The sequence below is a fragment of the Rhinopithecus roxellana genome, chromosome 16 (assembly GCF_007565055.1).
Source record: "Rhinopithecus roxellana isolate Shanxi Qingling chromosome 16, ASM756505v1, whole genome shotgun sequence".
Lineage (NCBI taxonomy): Eukaryota > Metazoa > Chordata > Mammalia > Primates > Cercopithecidae > Rhinopithecus > Rhinopithecus roxellana.
The window spans coordinates 70,809,316-70,826,867 of NC_044564.1; the positions used below are offsets into that span (position 1 = coordinate 70,809,316).

At 42.9% G+C, this 17,552-nt stretch overlaps 1 protein-coding gene across 3 annotated transcripts in view; it reads right to left on the bottom strand.

Moving 5' to 3' along the window:
* The window catches only part of SAXO1 (stabilizer of axonemal microtubules 1), a 131,162-nt gene that overhangs the window by 9,554 nt on the left and 104,056 nt on the right, over positions 1–17,552 (bottom strand). For 2 of the 3 annotated variants that reach the window (XM_010365718.1, XM_010365716.2), the window contains exons 2-3: positions 13,444–13,623; positions 4,268–4,470 (exon numbers count right to left, since the gene is read on the bottom strand). In XM_010365718.1, the coding sequence (XP_010364020.1) occupies positions 4,268–4,470; positions 13,444–13,466 (226 nt within the window). In that variant the 5' untranslated portion in view covers positions 13,467–13,623. The remainder of the gene's footprint in view (positions 1–4,267; positions 4,471–13,443; positions 13,624–17,552) is intronic. The other variant, XM_010365719.2, reaches the window with a different exon arrangement.

Sequence of the window (17,552 nt, forward strand, 5' to 3'; positions counted from 1 at the left end):
GGGAGGTGAGGCCTTTTGGGAAATGATTGCATCATGAGGGCTTCACCTTCATGGACAGATTAGCACTGCTATACAATGGCTAGAGGGAGCCAGCTGAGGCCCTTTTTTCCTTCTGGCTTTCACCACATGAGGACACAGCAACAACGCACCATCTTGGAAGCAGAGAACAGACCGTCACCAGACACCAAACCTGTCAGCACTTTGATCTTGAACTTCCCAGCCTCCAGAACTGTGAGAAATAAATGTCTTATTTATAAATTATTCAGTCTCAAGTATTTTTGTTATAGCAGCACAAATGAACTAAGAAAGTAGTATTCAAAAAAAAAACCTCGTAAGACACACATGTTGCAAACTGGTACCTATAGGTTCATCTAACTGTAAATATGTTTCCTTTAGCTACATACTGATTTGTTTTAAAATCGGAATTGCAGAGGAAAATATGAAATCCAACCTCAAATGCACATGTTCCAAGAACAAAAACCCTGTCCATCTATGCATGCCTGGTTCTGAGCAGTCCAGTTGAGACTTCACTGTTGTTCATTTATCAACTCTGTTTAAGTAGGCAAGCAGTTAACAGGTACCAGAAGTTTAAGGAAAGTGAGAAAGAAAATAGGATTTTCTCAATTTTAACTTTGTCAGTAGGGAAGTCAGCCATTATATTAGTCAGTTCTTGCACTGCTATAAAGAAATGCCTGAGATTGGGTAATTTATAAAGAAAAGCAGTTGAACTGGCTCATGGTTCTACAGGATGTACGGGAAGCATGGTAGCTTCTTTTCCTGGGGAAGCCTCAGGGAGTTTTACTCATGGTGGAAGGCAAAGCATGAGAAGACGTCTCACACGGCAGGAGCAGGACAGAGAGAGTGAGTCGGGTGGTGGGGAGGTGCCACACGCTTTTAAACAATCTCAGGAGAACTCACTCACTATACAGTACTAAGGGGGTAGGGGGGTGCTAAACCATTAGAAATCACCCCCATTATACAATCACCTCTCACCAGGCCCCACCTCCAACACTGAGGATTACAATTTGACATGAGATTTCATGGGGGCAGAGACCCAAACCCTGTCAGCCATGATTCAGTTTAAGCTGTGGAATACTCACTCTTCTGTAGTTTGAAGAGGACAGCCTGAGATGTAGCTGTATGGACAAAGGGAGAGACAGGGGAAACTGGCAGTGAAAGAGATTAAAGAAAGAGTACTGGTGGGGTATGGTGGTGTGCGTGCATGCATGTGTTTGTGTGTGTGTGTGTGCTGAGTGGTAAGTAGTTTGCTGGGGATAAGTAGGGAGGACTTCTCTTTAAATACTACAGGTAGACCTCCTCCATCCTTGCCAATCCCCAAGACAAGCAAGGAGCATTTTTCACTCGCAGACCTCTCCCTGCACCTAGGGAAAGGTGGAAGACAAGGAACTGAACTGACAGGCAGGAGCTCTGAAGAGTCTCTCCCTATACTAAGATTCATAAACCAACAGAGCACACAAAGACAGTGTAGAGGAGAGGTGAGTCCGCCATTGGATATGCCCTATCAGAGTCCCTTATTGCCTCCACCAACAGTGGAAAGCGCTTACTGCAGTTTCATTCCTCTATCCCACTTGCTCAATGTCTGTGGTGCCTTATTTCTGGTCTTCTTGTAAACACTGGATTAAAAGGGAGAAGAGCCGGGCGCGGTGGCTCAAGCCTGTAATCCCAGCGCTTTGGGAGGCCGAGACGGGTGGATCACGAGGTGAGGAGATCGAGACCATCCTGGCTAACACGGTGAAACCCCGTCTCTACTAAAAAACACAAAAAACTAGCCAGGCGAGGTGGCGGGCGCCTGTAGTCCCAGCTACTTGGGAGGCTGAGACGGGAGAATGGCGTAAAACCCGGGAGGCGGAGCTTGCAGTGAGCTTAGATCTGGCCACTGCACTCCAGCCTGGGCGACAGAACGAGACTCCGTCTTAAAAAAAAAAAAAAAAGGGGAGAAGAATGCATTCAGTAGAGGCAAAAGTGCCCCCCAACACCCTGCCCATGGTCATACACCTGGTTGTATGGACTCCCTTGTAAAGCACCTGTGTAGTGCCTGCTGTGAGAGGGTAACTGGCAAAGAGAAAGACAAACAGATCCCTGCCCCTTGGAGCTTACAGCCTGGCCATTAAAGGAAGCATTAAAAGTACACAATGAATGACAAGACAGGGGAGTGTGAGGCACCCATATAGCATCCCGTCTGACATAGGGAAGGGCTCAGAATGTGATCTTTCAGCGGCCAGCTGAAAGGGTAAGTGCTCGATCAAGGAAGCAGAAGGATTCTATGTAGAAGACATCACATGTGCTAAACAAATGCCCTGAAGCAGAAAAGAAATGTAGGAAGGGACCTGAAAGAAGGCCCTGAGGCTGGAGCAGATGGGCTAAGACACCAGCACCTCCAAAGCATCAGAGGAGGTAGTCAAGGTTTGGGTTTTTATCGTAATCGGATCATATGATTTGATAAAATAATGATTTTGTCAAATGATTATCTGAGGAGTTTCATACACAGGAGAGGTCAGATGGCCATGTTTAGAAGACTGCTCTGCTCCCTTTCTGTGGAAAATGGGTAAGAGCTGACAAGACTGGATATATGCTCAAGTGTGTGCCCAGGTATAGACATGGAGAAAACAGGATTAGGGCGTTGCCAGGAGGAAGCAGCAAAAGGGCTGAAGAGAGAGGGAGTCCCGGCTATCAGTAGCAGATGGGCTCCAAAGATAGGCCATGGAGTAGACTCCGTGGGGAGGGACAGACACAGGAGGGGCTGGTGGTAAGAGGGAGGGTTGAGATGTCAATGGACTGGAGGTCCCAACAGGGCCAAGGACTAGCGTGGTGGGAGGAGATAAGAGGACAAGCCCAGAGGACAGGATGCCAATGTGCACAAAGGCTTCAGAAGTGGGGCCATTTCGGGGTATGATAACATTCAGAATATTAATCAGTTTTTGTACTGCTGACGAAAGGTGGCTTAACCAAAAGTAGCCATGGGTGAGTGTTGGAGGAGGAAGCTGAAGAAAATAAAAGGGCAGAGCTCAGATTGCTGAAGAGGCCCATGCCAATCCAGTCCTCAGTTCCTGGAAGAATCAGAGAAACTCAACTAGGCACAGGGTCCTCCAGGATGACAGAATTAGAGGCCCTTCTAGGAGCTCACATCCTTCCAACCTCCCTACCTCCACCACCATCTTCACCCTAAATGCTTGGCTTGACTAAAGACAAGTGGCCCTCTCTCTTCACAGCATTTAGAGGTCTGTGAACTGTTTAGCATGTCCTCCCCTAGGGCAAAGGTGGGTATCATAAGCATGAGTTATTGATGACAAACCTGGTCTCCAGTCTCATGGTCTCAGTCTTTGCAGCTGAGCTCCATAGAGTGGCTGTCTGCTAGCACAACACATATGACCACATATCTTGTTTCTCCGCTAGGCCAGAAAGTCAAGGGCAGGTATTATGCTTCCTTCAGTTTCTAGGACCACACCTCGTAGGTAGTATCAATAGATACTCAATAAAGAAAGAAGCAATCCTGTTTATATAAAGTTCAAAACTGGCAAAACTAATTTAAGGTAGAGTATTAAAGGTTAAAATAATGGTTACATTCTCGTTGGGGAGGGTGACAGAAATGGGGTAGTAATGTTATATTTCTTGATCTGGGTACTATTTACATGGATTTGTTCAGTGCAAATTTATTGATCTGTATAATTATAAATTGTATACTTTTCCATATGTATGTTACATTTTGATACATTTTTTTAAACACATGAATGAATCAATCACTTAATCAGTGGTAGAAACTAACTTAGCTTGAACTTGAAATGCTTCCCCCAATAAAGGATTCAAACTGCAAGCTAAGGCAGGGGTTGGCAGATATTCTGTATAAGAGCCAGGTATTAAGTGTCTTATGCCTCACAGAATGTGGTGTCTCTGTCAACAACTACTCAACTTTGCTACTATAGTGCAAAAAGTAGCCATTGATACTGTGTAAGTGAATGAATATGGCTGTGTTCCAATAGAACACCAACACTGAATTTTGAATTTTATATCATTTTCACAGTCCTCAAATGATAGCCTTTTGATTTGTTTTTCAATTATCAAAAAAAAAAAATGTTTAACCTTTCTTAGCTCTCCAGCTATACAAAAACAGGCTGCTGGCCAGATCTGGTCCGTAGGAAGTAGTCTGCCAACTCTTGCACTAAGTGACTTTGCACATTAAACACGTTTCCTGGCCCACACACAGGCTCAGCCTGTCTTTCCCCCAATCTGCCCCTCTATGCTCTCCCACCTTTATAAGTAGGCAAACACTCCATCTTGTTGCTATATGGATATTTACTGTCCCGAGGTTTGATGGGGTCCACTCGACAGACAGGGTAGGGATTGTAATCTTTCTTATACGTCGTGAGCAAATCCATATTCTCTTCACTTGGGACGAACTTGTCATACTGGTGGGCCTTCACTGGTGCCACTTTGTGAGGCCCAAAATCTCTCCTGTAAGGAAGCAAGTGCATGCTGTTGGGGTCCTTGGCTTGCAATAAGGCTTATGCTTTCTGCTCAACCCAACTCTATAAACATTTGCTGAGAAGTCATGTCCTACTCTACCTGCCTTCCCCGCTCCCCTGAACTGTTTCTCCTCTATTTCCCACTTTTGGGAAGGGTACCATCAATTATTTCTCACCCCACTCAGACACCTGTACACATCTTTGACCTCCTTTCCTCATGGCCCCAGAGCCTATCATTCACCAATGCCCCTCCATCCCATTGGTTTTTCTTTCCCCTTGGTCCAGACCCTGACCATTTCTCACTTGGATCAGGTAACAGCCTGCCACCTGAGCTTCCTCCTTCATCCCTACCATTTCTATTCAATCCCCATAATGTGGCCAGAATAAACTCTCTAGATGGAAATCAGATGGCTTTCCCCAGTTTAAAACTTTTCCAGGTAAAATTCAACTTCCTAGCATAATTTATAAGCCTTTCTGGACCTGGCTCCTGCCTTACTCACCCTTGTCTCTCACTATCCCCACCCCACCTGAGCACCCTGCACTCCAACACAATGTCACTACTTCTACTCCTGCGCTCTCCACCTTCCTTCCACCCAACCCCTTCATTGTGGAGCTAACTTCCTTTCAGGTACCTCCGCCACCTTCTCTGTGTTCCCAAAAGCTTCTCCTGCTAATGTTTATCTCCTTCTTCTGCTTAGCCTACAGAAAACCCAGAAGAGGAAAATAGTGAAATAATTGGAGACCCTAAGTCCTTCATTTCTCTGCTATCTGGTGTCAGCACCCCCATTATTTCAGGGAGTACCAAAACAACAGGATCGAAAAAGTATAATGGTCTTCGCTAAACAGGAAGCAGTCCCTCCCCAAAGTATCCCAGATAAAAAGGCCCAGATGCTCACTGCAATGCCCACTAGGAACCGCCCTAAGGAGCCAGTGCTTAGCTTGGACTTGTGTTGCCCTCCAGGGCACTCGCAACTTCCCACCTCTCAATGCTAACATTTCCCTCTGAAGGGTGTCTGCTTCACACAACGAACTGTTTTTGCCTGGAACCCATTTATTCAACTGGACAAAGGGAAGTTAGATTTTTCCCTGATGGTGCTTGCCAGAACAGCCCTATCAAGGGAAGGGGAAGGTTTCCGGACAGGAAAACATTAGGCCCAAACACCAATAAAACCCACTTCCCGGCCAAAATCTGGAGCAGCATTACTGAGCCATGCTTGACTAGCAAAGGTAACACGCTCCACTGTAACCTGTCTTGCGTGAATTATACACATGATTGTCAGTAAACCCAAACCGGGTCCTGAAAATGCTTGGTGGGATGGGAGGAGGAAGTTAGGAAGCAGGAGAATTAGTCTCTCTAGGGCTCTAAGGAGGAAATGGGAGATGCTTCAGTTGAACTCCCCTAACACCCTCTGGGTAGATTTAAAAATATATCTTAGCAGCAGTTATAGGACGTTCAGCCTGGGCTCCCTTCCTAGGGGCCCCGCTGTTAGCCTGACGTGTCTGGAAGCTGACTGTGTATATCGGGGCTTATGGAGGGAATGGACTGAACAAGAAGCCAAGGGTCAGCTCCTACTTCTACTGTTCTCAATGAACAAGTACTACACCCTGGTGTCTATTCAGCACTAAACCAATTGTAACAGGGAACTAAGAGGGTAAGTCCTTAGGCTACAAAGACAAATGGAAATGCCCAGAAAACTCCATCTGAAAACCAGCTGAGTGGAAAGGGACTCTTGGTCAGAGAGTGTACATTCTAAAGGGAGTGCTCCCAAGGGAAGTTGAGCTCTCCTCACTCCCAGAAGAGATGGACAGATTTCAAGGCAGCCTGAGACCACACATTCCTAAACCCTTATAAAAGCCTGTGTTCAGTGATGGCTACCTAAGCCTGCACCCTATTAATTTCCAGGGAGTATCAGGAGGTACCAAGGGCAAGCAATGAGGAACAAAGCTGGGTGCCTATGAGTGCCTGAGCTGCTGCGCTGAGCCCACCCAACCTCAAAGCACCTAGGAATGCTTTCCAGTTGTGAGCCTGCCACTCTCGGGGACCCTGCACACAGAGTCCATGGCAGCCTCTTCTTCAGTTACTCTGACCAAGAGGACCAGCTTCCTCTCAGGGATGCCGCAAAAACCTCCCTTCAAAGGCTGCTAGCCTCTTGAAAACTAAAGCACATTTACTGCCCATCTCCCACGGCTTCTACTGGAAAAGAGCAGACAAAAGCCCACAACCAAATTCACCAGTTCACAGACCATTCTGAAATTGGTTTCCCAAAGACAAAAGCCAATCGTCTTTTCCAGTAGAAAATTTAAGTACATTTGTAAGTCTTCCTCTATGGTTTAATTTATTGATCAGCTATAACTAAGGCAAATGACTATGGGGGTGGGGGTGGGGGGAGGCAGTATCTACTTCTTAAGAGAAGAAAAATTTTAAAGTTTGACTTTTTTATAACTTACCTAAACATAGTTACTGTGGCTTAGGAGTGAATTTAATCAGAATTTATGTGTTTCCTCATTATGTTTTTATGTTGAGAACATTCACTGAAACCTGTCATTAACCCAACATAACTGCATGTCCCCAATCACACATAATCTTATAGCCTTTAAATTCACGTAAAAGAAAAGTCTATATTTTAGTCTTCCCAGAATTGCTCAAATTAACTAGCTTTTCTTTTTAAGAACACTGGATCTCCCCTCTCTTTCTGTGGTACATTTCCCAGTCTCTGTGCACATGTGACGTGAACCAAGAAAAAGAAACTGGTGAGAGAAGTAAGTTTCTTTTCGGTAAGTAGCTATAAAAGTTATAGAGTAGGGAAGGCCAAGAGTTAAACTCAGAGTTAAGTGAAATGTTGGAGTGGTCCTGCTGGGGAAGTCATAACAACTTGACTTCAAATCATTTGGCAAAGCTGAAGAAAGGTGTTTGACAAGACTCTGACAAAAGGAAAGAGGAAATAACCTAACAGTGAGCCAGGGTCCCGAGCCTGGTAGTGGGAAATGAAGATTTCACCATGACAAAAGGGCCATGCATCACATATTTTAAACCTGTTTTTAATGCTTATTTATGCAAACTTCAAGATTTGTTAGTGTGTCCAAGTAATCAATTATATTAAAATAGAATCCATCTTAAAAGGAGTTCCTCCTCTTGGCCAAAGCCAACCTCTCTCACCCCTGCCCTCTTTCTCGGGAACCTCTTCTATAGACCATCTCCTAGGCCATGCTTTTCTCTCTTCCTCCCTACTGCCTCCTTTCTCCACTGAGTGTTATCTCCCATCTTTAAAGGTAAAGAGTAAAATAAGACACAATCCTCACTGGGCTCCATTCTCCTCCGGTTTTCCCTTCTTTCTTCCAGAAAGTGTTGTCTACAAGTACAGACTTGCCTTCCTCTCCTCATGTCTCACCCATCAAATCTGATTCCCCTCACTCCTGGATACTCCAAGCATCACTTGTTTTCCAGACCCAACCGCTGCTTCTCATCCTTATCCCACTGTGCTTGTTCAAAGCGTCCATCCTCTCACTCAATTTTTCAGTTCTCTCTCCCTTGACTTCTGTGATACCACTCCTCATGATCTTTTCTCCATCTCCTCTATGGGGTTCTGCTCTTTGTCAGTTGATTTGACTTTGTTACTTCTACAGGTAATTCTCAAACTTCCCAATGTCAAAAGGCACCCTTCTAGAGAAACTATTCTCCCATCCTAGGCAGCTTGGGGAGTCCATCCCAATGTGCTGTAAAAGATCCTTGGCTGAATCACAGGGCTTGATTCATGCCCCTGGTCCTTATGGGACACAGAGTCTGCCTTACCTTCACTATAACAGATGGGATTCCAAGCCCATGCACTCCAGCATCCAAGTTACATAGCACCTGTCTTCTCCTCTGCCCTCTGAGCCCCTCAACTCCCACTAAGGCTGAGGCGAATATCTGTCACCACTTCATATAAACTCCAGACAAACTATTTCAAAAGACTTTAAAGTTCTAAAAAGGTGGATTCTGGGGAGAGCCAACAGGTGGAAGCAGAAAATGGCACTGTTTGAGGCTTCATTGCTTAATTTTCCATTAACTATTTAAGATTCAAAGCTTCTAGCCTGAAGGTCAGCTCCACTCTGTGTCAGGCAGGGCAACTAAAAGGCAGATCTTTATTGATTATCTTTTCTTGACGACAAAAACCAAAGGGCTGGCCAGGCACGGTGGCTCATGCCTGTAATCCCAGCACTTTGGGAGGCCGAGGCAGGCGGATCACCTGAGGTCAGGAGTATAAGACCAGCCTGACCAACATGAAGAAACCCCATCTCTACTAAAAATACAAAATTAGCCAGACGTGGTGGCACACGCCTATAATTCCAGCTACTTAAGTGGCTGAGGCAGAAGAATCGCTTGAAGCCAGGAGGCGAAGGTTGCGGTGAGCCGAGATGGTGCCACTGCATTCCAGCCTGGGCAACAAGAGTGAAAATCCGTCTTACAAAAAAAAAAAAAAAAGAGGACCAAGTTTGAGGCAACCACAGATGCTGGAAAATGAGGAAAGAAACCTGGAAATGAGAGAGCCAAAGACAGGAAGCCCTAAATTCTGTACATAAACTGGGCCCAAATCTCTGCATGACCTCACATATATGGGGTAGATTTCAAGCCAAAGAACTGAAGTGAGATTTGAGCTGCCAGCCAAGACACAGAATTTGTATTGTAAATCAAATCAGGTTACCTGCCTACCAAAGATAAAAACACTTTTTAGAGCAACGCAAACAAGTATCTAAGGTGTCCACAGCGCAACAACATTCTCACTGTACAAAAATCAACCCAAAATCTGACCCATGCTCAAAAAAAAAAAGATAATTATGGAGACCACCTCCAAGCAGATCAGACATTGGAATTAGCAGACACGGGTTTTAAAGTAGCTTTTTAAACCATGCTCAATAAGGAAAGCAAAGTAAGGCCATAATGAATTAAAAGATAGGAAATAAGGTAAAATAAATAGAAACTAGATTTAAAAAGTATCAAATGCAAATTCTAAAACTGCAAAATATGTGAAGTAGAACATTCATTGGATGGGCTTAAATCATAAAATGGAGATAAGGGAGAAAAAGTTGGTGAAGTTTAAACTAGATTAATAGAAACTATCCAATCTGAAGAACAGAGGAGGGGAAGAAAAGACTGGGGGAAAGAAATGAATAGATTATCCGTGAAAGAAAAATTACTTGAAGAAATAACAGCCAAAATGTCTACAAATTTAATCAGAAATACAGTACAGACAATTCAAAGGCTCTGAAATTGCCCAAGCAAGTCCAGTGCCGAGAACTCTATCTGCACTGTGTTCACGCTAATTCTCAGGCCCAGGCTATGGAGGCTAAGTATATGCCCAGTGGTACAGCTCTGAATAGGAGAGTCAAGTATCTATTTGAACAAAAATATATATATATATACAAAATTCAATGGGTAGTGCAAGACTCAAGCCTGGTACTAACTCTCTTGTTTCTTTCCTGACCTTTGGAGAGGATACCAAATGCCCTTTCTCTCTTAGCTCTTCCCTCCCTTACTCTCCTTGGTTTACCAAGCAGTCTTGTCAATAAGTGATAGAGATGATGTTACCAATTCCCTGCCCTCTGCCTTTCAGCCACGCCACACCCATCGAGTCTGAACTCAATTCTATCTCCTCACTCTGTGCCTCCATTCCACTCTACCCATGGTCCCACTCCCTTTAGGATAAAGGTCCAACACCATTGAAGACTCATCTCTTTCTTCCGATGCTGTTCATTTTGCCCATCTTTAGGGAACTGGCTTAGCTAACAGAATGTCTCAAATTGGGGTCCCAGTGTTTTACATGTCACCATGCTGATGGGGAAATGAGGCTTGAAGTGCAAACCTCTTATTCATAAATTGATCTCAGGTCTATCTGAACTAAAGGCAGATTCTACACCAGAGAATTACCAAGGGCTGCAAGAAAGCGTTTCACATTAAAAATGCCTGGAAATCACAAGCATTCCCCTCATGGCACCTGCTGTAAATCCCCAAGATTTATGGCCAGTAAGAGTTGTGTGCAGCTGTAATCATGCCTCACGCTGAGATGATAACCTTTCCAGAAACCAGGTGTTTTTTTGTGTGTGTGTCTGGACTTAATCACCAAACTCAGCAAAGTCCTGGACCACGTAACTTTTTCGTTCAGCAGGTGGGAGCCTCACGTCCAACCTCAGAAACTAAGCAAGGTCAATGTTTAGATAAAGAAGTGGGTGGGATGTTCCAGTAATAAGAGTCCTAAGAGCAGAGGGGTGACGACAATCCGTGCAGACACAGGGGTGTGCAGACACGGGGCTGACGCATCCCTTCCCCTGTAAGCCTTCAGGGAAACACCAGATGGTAGCTTCCCTACATTTCCTGACAGTGGCATAATTTTGTTCTCAATCTACGAAAAATAGTGCCCGTCATGGCAGGCACAGGGTTGAGAAATAATGAAATTGTGGTAGAAAAGAGAACACAGATGTCTTCTACTCATTTTCCCCTTACTTCTCTTTTTAGGGTAGGAAATAAAAAGAGATTCATATCTGCTCTTTTTCCTCCCTGTGTATAACCTTGATCCTACACTTTTTCTTTTTAAGGCCCTTACGTTCATTAACAGCTTATTTTGGAAATTCTTGCACAGTCTGCTTTCCTCTACTTTAGCCACACTTGACGTACATGATATTTATTGTTACTCTGGCTCTGGGAGAGGCAGAGGGGACTTCTGGGTGATATGTTTATTGTTGTAAGTGACACAAGGCAAAGATAATGTAGGACAGGTCAGAGGGTAAGTTTTTGTTTAGCGAAGCACCATCAGGAGGAGGGAGGCTATCTGGAGTTGCATCTGGGGGCCTCAGAGCTAGATGTTGGGGCAGGGCTCCCACCCTAGACCAAGGGTTTGTCCTCATTATCCTAAGCTTTGGGCAGCTAACAAAGCAACCCGCACCAACCAACCTTCAAATCATCCCTGTCTATACTTTCAGAATAGGAAATATATCAATGTCTGAAGCCAACGAGACATCTCACAAAGTGTTCTTCATTTCCTGCAAACTGGATATAAAGAGATAAAAAGACCCACCCCTGGAGATCGAACAAGATATTTGCAAGCCACCCCTCAGTACTACTCTTATCCTTTCCTACTGATTACATGTCCCTTATACAGGTGCCTAGGACTCTTACTTGGTGTTGACCAGGGCTTCCTAAAACAAAAGCAATGCTCAGAAATGGTTCACACTTCTTATTAGGGTCTTCAGACTCTCAGAGACAAAGAATACTGTTTTCCTGGCAAAATGAAGCCCAAACTTTAGTGTTCATATTGTTTAATAAATCATAGGTTGAAAAAACAGCTGCATAAACTACAATGTTTTAATACATCAGGACCCAGAAACACTCTGTTTAAACCAAATCATTTAAGATGATTTGGAACACTCGGTTTAACCAGAGTGTTCCAAAACAGAAACACTGTTTAAACCAAATCATTTAAGATAAATGGTTAGAATAAACATAATCATCTGGCCTTAGCAATACAGCAAAACCTTGTCTTTACAAAAAGTTTAAGAATTAGTTGGGCATAGTGGCCCATGCCTGTAGTCCCAGTTACTAGGAGACTGAGCGGGGAGGATCACTTGAGCCCAGAAATTCAAGGCTGCACTGAGTGATGCACACCATTGTACTCCAGCCATGGCTACAGAAGGAAACCTTGTTTTAAAAAAAATTTTTTTAAAGTGGCCTGGTTCAACTCAAGGATCAGACAAGGCCCTCAACTCACTCTCATTCTCAAGCCCCTATCCAGTGGTTTCCACTAAGCTCAGGAATCCTTTGGCTTCATTTCTCCCATTGTGGGTGCTCCTACCCCATTACCCAGACATGGACTTCCTGTGGATTTAGAAGATGGCAGTGTTGTGTAGAGAAGAGTACCTCCAACTCACAGTCTCAAGAGATATTTCCAGTCCTATTCTGGAACAAACCTGAAGGCAGAATGAATTAGAATGGTTCTGCTTCACCTAAACCATCTGGGACCTTTACTAGCACAAAATTATGAAGCAAAAGGGGAACAATAGGAAGAAAAGTCACCAGGTCTGAGGCACTGATGTGCAAGCACTGTGCTGGAACAGTCAACATTCACCATCATCCCCACCTCACAGCAACCCTGCCCTTTACGGGGATGAGGAACAGGGAAGGCAGAGAACACATCAGTCTTTCAGGGCTCAGCTGAGGACAAAACTACACAATCTGAGACTGCCCAACTGCACTCAAAGATGTTTCTGCTCTACTAGATCACCAGTCACAGGTCACTCACTGAGTTGTCCACAGCAGAACCTGCAAGAGCCTTGCCCGTAGAACAACCCTGAACTGATAACTTTTCTGCACCCCCTCAGTACAAACACCTCTGCAACACTAATAGACTGAACTGTGTGACTTAGCCTCCACACAGAACTAGAGCTAAACAATCTTAGTTTGGGAGTCAAGAATAATTTAAAAGAAAAACATTATTTGTTCATATTTCTTGAAGAACATTCAGGAGAACCCCAATTCAAAATTTACAGAATAATCTTAAGGGGAAAAAAAAAGCTTACTTTTTCTCTATTGCCAAGTTCTCTTTCACCACCACCACCACCACCACCCGCCACCTACCCAAGCTGGCCTGGAGCTTTTCATGTAACAAAGCCCAAAACTTGCCCCACTCTTTCCATCCCTTAAATATTTTTCTTAACCTCCAATCCTTTATTATATAAATTAATCCAGCCTTTCCCCACCCTTTACTTCAGCAAGCAAGAATCCTTTCTCTTTAACAGAAAATTTGGAAAAAACTGAGAAGGCTCATAAATGCAGGATTTTCTCTCAGAGATATAGTACATTAAGGCATTAATATTATATGTTGATACTGCATATTAATACATTAGCACAACACATTAATATTATACGTTAGCACTGCATGTTACTACATTAGTGTTGTATGTACCCATATACATTAATACTGTTTGCCCTCACCTTGATGTAGTCAGGCCTTCCATTGGTATAGACCCTTTCTGGTACTCCCGCCTTGGCTTGAAGGACTCTCTGGGCAGGTAAGAGTGATAGAAAGGGTAGTTCTCGGTATATTCGGAGAGAAGACATGGTTTCTCTGTTTTATCATAAATCTTGGTAGGGAGATGTGGACAGTGATGCCGCCTATAAAAGACACAGAGTTAGGTTGATTACCTTCTTGGGAGAAATAAATTCAATTTGCTAAGAGTACTTCTGCCAAATGTGACTCAGACTGCAAAATCTTATGACTGCCAATACTGAAGACCAGAATTCAACCCTTACTTTTTTTCCACTAAACTATGTGAAGTGGCCAGAATATAAAGGTGGTCTGTAACTACAATAGGTTAATAAAAATTCCTTGGATCACAGAATTACACACAAGCTGTTACAGATGCCACATTGCTTGTGTAAGCATGGAAATAATTCCATACTATAACAGAGAAACGGCTGTGTCCCCAAGCTCTCCGAGTGCCACCCAGCTGCCTCAGGTCCTCCCCTGAGGTCTCCCAACAGCCCAGGAATTCAGGGCTTACTACTGACCTAACAGGGTGCCCTAAGGCTCTCCAATAGGGCCAGCCAGTGTCTTTTCTAACTGGTTGACTCCTGAGTCAACTCAGAATATCATCAGTGTACACAAATGACATCATTCAAAGCAAAACCACCTTAGTTCTGAGTCCACCAAACACCACTGACTATGTGAAACCACTTTCACATCGAAAGTCTCCTTCATTCATTCTTTCAGGTCTCACCTCAGTTATTACAGCCTTAGAAAGACTTTCCCCAATCATCTTATACCCAGGAACCACCCCACTGTTGCATCCCGTCTCCCCACCAATCTTCCCTGCGTGTGCACATATTTTCTCCCATCACCCTGCGTGTGCCTGTCCCATCACTTACAGCTACCTGTGATTGGCATGTCTGTTGGCGAGTTTGTTTATTGTCTCATCTGTCACGCTCAGGGCCTTTATCAGCCTTGTTCACTGCTACACTGTACGTGTACATTGTACATTTTTCAACCTTGTCCACTGTTCATTTTACATGATGTACATCTCTATGTATTATATCCTGAATTTTTCATTCAGTAAATGTTTACTGTATACTAGCACATTCAGTAAATATTTATTGAATGAAAGACTGCATGTATAAGTGAATGATTAAATAAACTTTATGCCTAGGGATGAAATGAACAAATGATAAATAGATAGTATTTAGCAGTTATAATTTATAGTGAGTTTTTCCATTTTACATGCTTGATAGTAAATGAAGCTTACTTACTTACTTACCACTTACAGCTGGACTGAGGCAGCTGTTAAAACTGTCAAAAACTAAGTGAAGGCAGTTTATCAATTTTGTATATGCCCACATACAATCTTCACAATCCAGCTGGGATCCCTCTCATCATCAGGCACCAGCACATCAGCAAAAGGTGTTTTCCAACTTGGTTCCTTCAGGAATGGCATAGAATTGTTTTCCCATTTTCACACTGGACTGATTTTTAATCACAGAAACTAAAATGCAATACTTTGGGGCAGTACATGGGGGAAGGGAGATAAAATCAGAGAAAGAAACCAAGGACTCCTCACTGTTCTAATGTAAAGCTATTTTCCAGGCAACAGCTGGCATGCTGTTCCTGTTAGTAAGTTCAACCTTTTATATAAATATTACTGCCACCACTGTGGTTACTATGTACCTCTCTTCAATCTACTCCCCAGAGAAAAATCATCAACACCTGTACTGTTCATATGGCTAGAATTGCATATTAACAAGTACCATTAGAGATATCCCTACTTATTTTCTTCTCACCTATAGATTTGTTATCAGAAATGCCTTAAGATGGCATGAAATTGTCTCACTTACTTTTTATTTGTATTGTAAAAGCAGTATTGATTCATGGTAAATATTTTAGATATTCCTCATCATCGACAAGGAAAATCTTTCACAAATATGCCGTCCTTATAGTATGAATATCTAAATTTCACAATGTTAAATACAATAGATAAAAGTTTGGTTTTTCTTTTTCAGAATGCACATTCTTGGCATTTAATGTACAAAGCTATGTATTTCTATGTCATAACACTTTTAATAAAATATCTCCTAATTGTTGGCACATAATTGAGTGCTTTAAAGTGTCTTTTGTACATTCAAGAGATAAATTGTTCTGTGTGCATAGTAAACAAACAACCCATCTCCCACAGCAGATACATGTTAAGTATTATTGCCATTTCTGTGCTCACAATCAGTCCAACTATCTGAGATTTCAATTTGAGCCAGCCAGTACCCTATCTTTTTAGGATTCCTACAAACCTCAAATCAAAAGCCAAGAAGCACTGGCTACCAAAAATACCTCTGCATGTATATTTTATTCACCCACACTCTAAAAGAAAAGTCAAGATTTTATTCAGGATAACTTAGTTTCAGGCACTTACAATAAAACAAGCTCCACAGGCAGAGTGATATTTTCCCTTTTCAGTGCCCCTGTTTTTTAAACTGGTAAAACTACTTTCATGTAACCCCCTTTCCATATTGTTACTTTTAAAAAATGTAACACACTATAAGGATTTATTCCAAAAGAAAAATACATTTAATGGCAAAATACTGCAATATGATCGGCATCATGAAAGGTGATTTCAGTAGAGCAACAAGCTTCTACCCAGACATTGATGTTCCATTAAATGGAATTATATCAACATATTTATAGAGCAGACTTTGCCTTATTGCTGGTTAACTGAAACCTTGTCTCACTTTGAAATATCAAAACCTCTTATGCAAAAATAAATGTTTCATTGCCTGAGTGTGCTCATGGAGTCATCTCCTTTCCCTACCTGCACCATGAACGCCCTGAATACCCCTCTCAAGATACCCAGCACCATGTCTTCTCACTGGTGATCTACCCAACCCTCATTAACCAGGAATCCCTCAAGGATAAAGATCAAGTCTGACATCTTTTTGTTTTGGAAGCTAGCCAATATTATATATGTATTCAATAGATGGATGAACAGTGTATAAGAGGATGATCTGCTGAAAGAAAGATATCTAGAAGTTATCAAGAAACAGAAAATAATTCATTCTAACATTAGTAGAGTCAAAAAGGTAAAGACAGATTTCTCAATGTTTAAGAACTAATTAGTATCTAAAGAAAGTTTGTAGAATTGCCCTGACTAGGGTGTTTAAAATGAAGCTTGGAAGCCGTGATCCAAAGAACTGAAACTTCTTCAAGCTCTGTGATACTTGTGTCATTTCAAGAGCTCCCCTCACCACCTTGCTCAGGTACACACGCAAACAAACCCAGATGGAGCCATGGGCCAGGAAGGAAAAGGGAGAGAGGAGGTTTATTTAGCCTACCAGAACAGAACTCTCTAAAGTCTTTTCACTCCAGAATTCACAATTCCCAGGGGTCAAAGGACATAACATTGACTTTCTGATACTTGGAAAAGAAAGTAGTAGAGACCTTACGATGGAACCCAGAAATAATGAACAATACTTGATTCTGCGCACTGGCTCCAAGCTAGAATCATAGAATTGTTTTTTGTTGTTGTTGTTGTTTTGGTTTTTTTTGTTTTGTTTTGTTTTTTCTGACAAGGTCTCACTCTGTCATCCAGGCTGGAGTGCAGTGGTGCCATCACAGCTCACTGCAGCCTCAACCTCCTAGGATCAAGCAATCCTCCCACCTCAGCCTCCCAAGTAGCTGGGACCACAGACATGCAAAACCATGCCTGGGTAATTTTTGTATTTTCTGTCGAGATGGGGTTTCACCATGCTTCCCAAGCTGGTTTTGAACTCCTGAGCTCAAGCAATCCACCTATTTCAGCCACACAAAGTGCTGGGATCACAAGCATGAGCCACCACGCCTAGCCTAGAATCACAGAATTTTTAAATTGAAAGGGGGCATAGGGAATATCTGTTCTAGTATCTCCGTTATGTAGATGAAAAATCTGAAGTTCAGAATGGTGTACACGAACCAATCATAGATATAGGATAGGTGTCTATCACTTCCAAATGACCAGGTACACTTCCTGACATACAACGAGCTCAAGTCATCTATGACTCTCAGGCAATCCTAGAATGGATAACAG